This window comes from Triticum aestivum, chromosome 4D (genome assembly GCF_018294505.1).
Source record: "Triticum aestivum cultivar Chinese Spring chromosome 4D, IWGSC CS RefSeq v2.1, whole genome shotgun sequence".
Classification (NCBI taxonomy): domain Eukaryota; kingdom Viridiplantae; phylum Streptophyta; class Magnoliopsida; order Poales; family Poaceae; genus Triticum; species Triticum aestivum.
In genome coordinates, this window is record NC_057805.1 from 32,680,450 (window position 1) to 32,685,128 (window position 4,679).

A 4,679-nucleotide genomic window follows, 5' to 3' on the forward strand; every position below is an offset into this window, starting at 1 on the left:
ACGTGGAAGCTGTTTGAGTGCGTGAGGACCATGTCAATTTTCAGGTCGTTCGGGCATCTGAGTAGCTCTCCCTCAGCAAAAACAAAATAGGGTCACTGAAAAAGTTTACTATTCATGCACTATTCAAACAGATTTGGTTTTGTTTTTGCTGAGAGCACTCAAATGTCCGAACAAGCTAAAATTCACACGGACCTCACGCACTCAAACATCGTATGAGCTCGGGTTCAAAAATGTATATTCGAAACCTTACATTCTTTGTATGTAGTATATAGAATATAGATATACAGACACACCATCTCATATCACATACAAAAAGGATTGGCACATTTATATCTGCTTCCGATATGCACAATCTAAAAATAAAATCCAAGTGGCTTAACACCATTCCCGAACAACCCGAACGCCCCTGCGACGACGAAACGCCCAACCAAACACCAGCAGAAGCGACAAGAACCCATATCGCTCCCAATATTTGGGATCCCCCAGCATTTCACACAACATCTGCCCCATCTCCATTGACATCACCATGAAGCAATCCATCCCAGCGAATTAAAATATCTCCCTGTCAGCCAATACCGCAATCGCTCGAGGGAGACAGCGAGAGAGCAATAATGTAGGTAGTATGCTTGACATAATGCTACTCCAAACCCTTTGTTAAAAAAAAGGGCACGGTGCAGCGGGATAGGTGACTTGAGCGAGCGAGCGAGGGAGGCAGCCACCATTGGTACAGTCTGCGGATGAAAGGAAGGGGAGGGAGGCCGAGTAGTTCACACCCGACCTAGAACAAGAGGCCTTAAAATAGTCTCCCGCCCCCGTCGCAGAGGTTATATAAGGTCGCCTCCGTTGGACATTGGTGCAAAGGAAAGGGACCAATACCACATCGCCGGCTGACCCATCTCTCTCCCTCTCTCCCTCTCTCTCTCTCCCAAGGTTGGTCTCTTCCCTGATAATTTCTACCCACGGGCTGCATTGCTATGTGTTTGCCTTGCGCAATGCTAACTGCTCTGTTTTCGTGCGTGTTTTTCTCATCAGGATTCGGGCTGTTCGGTCGAGCTTGTGGAAGCAGTTTGCTGCGATCTTTGGCTTTGGAGGCGAGGAGTTTCGAGGGAGCGAGCGATTTTTAGTATCTGCGAATGGCGACTCAGTGGTTCTCCAATATGGTAATTTGCTGCTCGTTTTCTGATGGCGTCGGGTGTAATGGTGTGGGAAGAGGTGGGTGGTGGCTGACTGGTTGTTGTTCATGGTTTGGTGGCGTGCAGGTGATGGACGAGCCGAGCTTCTTCCACCAGTGGCAGTCGGACGCGACGCTGGAGCAGTACACGGAGCAGCAGATCGCCGTGGCCTTCGGGCAGGGGGAGATGGAGGCGGCGGCGCTGATGCAGCAGCAGCAGTACGCCGCGGCGGCGGCGGCGGGCGAGCACCGGCCGCGCAAGGCGGCCAAGGTCAACACCAGCTGGGACTCGTGCGTCACGGAGCAGGGCTCCCCCGCCGACTCCTCCTCCCCGACCATCCTCTCCTTCGGCGGCCACGGCCACGCCGACGCGTTCGCCAAGGCGCCGCAGGCCCCCAGCGCCGCCGCCGCCGCCTACTACGGCGCGGCGCCCGTGAAGCCCAAGCAGGAGGTCGACGCGGGGGGCGTGGCGCCGTTCCAGCAGGTCAAGCGCAGCTACGACGCCATGGTCGCCGAGCCCGCCAGGGCGCCCTCCCGGCCGGCCGCCCAGAACCAGGACCACATCATGGCCGAGCGCAAGCGCCGCGAGAAGCTCAGCGAGCGCTTCATCGCGCTCTCCAAGATCGTGCCGGGCCTCAAGAAGATGGACAAGGCGTCGGTGCTGGGCGACGCGATCAAGTACGTCAAGACGCTGCAGGAGCAGGTGAAGGGCATGGAGGAGGTGGCCCGCAGGCGGCCGGTGGAGTCGGCGGTGCTGGTCAAGAAGTCGCAGCTCGCCGCCGAGGAGGACGACGGGTCGTCCTGCGACGAGAACTTCGAGGGCGCCGACGCCGGGCTGCCGGAGATCGAGGCCCGGATGTCGGACCGCACCGTGCTCGTCAAGATCCACTGCGAGAACCGCAGGGGCGTCCTCGTCGCCGCGCTCTCCGAGCTCGAGAGCATCGACCTCGCCATCATGAACACCAATGTGCTCCCCTTCACCGCCTCCTCCATCGACATCACCATCATGGCCACGGTCAGCCCCCAATCATCTCCACTTCTTAATTGCTCCATAATTTACTACTTAATTAATTACATGGTCTCACTCACTGATGGATTAATCTGTTGCAGGCCGGCGAGGACTTCTCGTTGTCAGTCAAGGACATCGTCAGGAAGCTACATCAAGCGTTCAAGTCGTCGCCATGAAGGACTTGCTCCTGATCAAGTCTAATTTAGAACTTTGGCTTCTGTTTCTCTCCTTTTTTTCACCATTAGCCTCGAGGATTTGGGGCTAATGAGTTTTAGGTTCATCCCCGCTGGTGCTTCTGATGATAGCTCCCTTGCAGTCCCCCACACGGTGCCCCTCAAAGATAGCCATTTCCACCTTTTTTTGCCCCATGGGTGCAGCAAAAACACTAGTAAATTACTTCTACCCTCTCCCTTTTTTTGCATGGTTTGATCAGATCATTCCATGTTCCTGGGAGAGAGTAGAGTGACAAAAAATGAGACATGTCTTTTTCTAGGGCTAGTTACCAAGGGGAGTTTGAATTTTACAAAAACCCATTTTTCATTTCTCCCCTACATCAATATAGCCCTTTTCACCCTGTTTTTTCGACGAGAGGCCGGTTCGAGTTTTTTTTCAAACCCAAACACCTACCCTTTGCCGTCCTCTCAAATCCCACCACTGTTCCCGGAAGGCTTCAAATATCTGTGGACAAAAATGGCGTCTTCTTTTTTTTCAGCACCGAGGGGGACTTTTGCAAGCCTTGATTCAGAAGTTCAGTAGTAGGGTGTGCCTGTTTTTCAGGGCTAGTGCAAGCTGGTTGGTTGGCTTGGATGAACCCTTTGCTTGTAGTTTCCTTATGGTTTTTGTTGTAACAGGATCAAGATTGTAGCTCAGCCCGACCTGTACCCTCTTGTTTGCTTGCATACAAGTATAAAGAATAAATAAATATGCTCGGTTGTTAACTTGATGGATCTCTCTCTTGGTTACATGTCTTTTCAGCTAAGATATGTCTTTTCTTAGTAGTATTCAAACATATCTTTCTAATTTGTTTATGGATACAGAATCGTTAAACGATCTTGTATATTGTCCTGCCTGGATAGGACTATCATACTATGTATTACCTGTCCACAAATGAATATACAAGATTATAAGGGCGGCACTCCTTTGTTCATTCAAAAGAATTGTTAAACGACATTGAGGCCTTTACTCAAAGCTCAAAAGATGAAGAAAACGAGACATTACATTTGACACTATGCATATAGGGAACGTGTGTATGTTAAGAGCATCTACAGTCGGACTTGGCAAATCCAGTCCCTTAAACGCCCGTGGACGCGTCCGCGGGCAGTGACCGGACACACCTCAAATTTCAGTAGTTGCATCCGGACATCTCATACTAGATTCTTAAATCCATACAAGGACATGCAAACGAAATAACCTACGTACTACGTCGATCACCTAGCTAGTCATCGTTGGAGATGTCGACAATTTTCGTGCCCGGCTCCGGCAGCATGGGCGGCAGCTGCCGCTCCGGCGCCTCCAGCTGCTTCGCTCCGGCCTCCTCCACCTCTATCTCTGCGTCGAGTTCGTCAAGGTGGGCGTCGGACACCGCCTGCTCCTGCCGCAGGAACGCCTGGTTGGCCTCCACATAGCCCTCATCCTGGATGGACTCGAGGATGGTCTGCTGCTCTGCCAACTCCTCCAATTGGGCGGCGGCGAACTCCGCCTCCACCTGCTCCATGTTGAAACCCGATAGCTCCTACTCCGCCTCCTCCACCTCCGTCGGAGCCAGCTCCTCTTCCCCCAGCTACTCCTCCTCTTTCGGCTCCGGTGAGTTCGGAGGTAGCCCGGCAGCAATGCGGGCGGCGCGTGTGGCTTGTCTCGCCCGGATCTCGTGCTGGATCTCGTACCAGCGCTCCGGCATGAGCATTGCATGGACAAAGCGCCGGAGCGGGAGAGGGAGGAGGTGGATGGGCTCGGACTGGCGGCGCGGAGAGGGGGAGGTGAATCGGTTAGGTTTGTGGGACGTCGGCCGGGTTAAATAGGCGGATTTGGTCTTGGGCGGCGAGCCGAAGCGACGTCACGCGGCGTTTACACCGCGACGACGAAGGAGGCGTCCATCGGACCTCCGGGTTTTCGGGCGAGTCCGTGTGAGACCCCTTCGTCAGTCCTACGTGGCGGGCATGCCCGGACACCCCATATTTTGGGCTGTATATGAGGGGTGCCGGTCAGCCCGGGCGTTTGAGGCCCGTTTGAGGGGGCTGTCTGGGTCAAAAATCGTGACCTGACTGGGCCGTCCGCCCGGACGTATGAGACGGGTTTGAAGCGCCCGGCTGTAGATGCTTTAAGTTATAAAGGGCGGCAGGCATGCATGATGGTACGGTAGGAAGACTCGGGTGAGTATCAGGTGATACGGGGCCTTAAATGCTCCCATGATACGAGCTCTTAGGAGATCCAACGGCTCCTGGAAGGCTTCCAACATTCTGCAAAAAAAGACCTTTTGAAGTCGAAAAATTGCGAACAAGT

The 4,679-nt window shown here is 53.8% G+C and overlaps 1 protein-coding gene across 1 annotated transcript; it reads left to right on the top strand.

Moving 5' to 3' along the window:
• Positions 1-616: 616 nt before the first annotated feature.
• On the top strand, positions 617-3,123 carry LOC123095965 (transcription factor bHLH18). The gene is made up of 4 exons (XM_044517531.1): positions 617-930; positions 1,033-1,160; positions 1,260-2,186; positions 2,282-3,123. Exons 2-4 carry the CDS (start codon positions 1,134-1,136, stop codon positions 2,354-2,356), a joined length of 1,029 nt encoding a protein of 342 aa, XP_044373466.1. The 5' UTR covers positions 617-930; positions 1,033-1,133; the 3' UTR covers positions 2,357-3,123.
• The last annotated feature ends 1,556 nt before the right edge of the window (positions 3,124-4,679 follow it).

Excerpts from the sequence above, each read along its gene's own strand:
- LOC123095965 (XM_044517531.1), top strand. The coding sequence starts at position 1,134 with ATGGCGACTCAGTGGTTCTCCAATATG. Across the intron at positions 1,161-1,259 it reads CTCAGTGGTTCTCCAATATG|GTGATGGACGAGCCGAGCTT; the intron begins GTAATTTGCTGC and ends GGTGGCGTGCAG. Across the intron at positions 2,187-2,281 it reads ACATCACCATCATGGCCACG|GCCGGCGAGGACTTCTCGTT; the intron begins GTCAGCCCCCAA and ends AATCTGTTGCAG.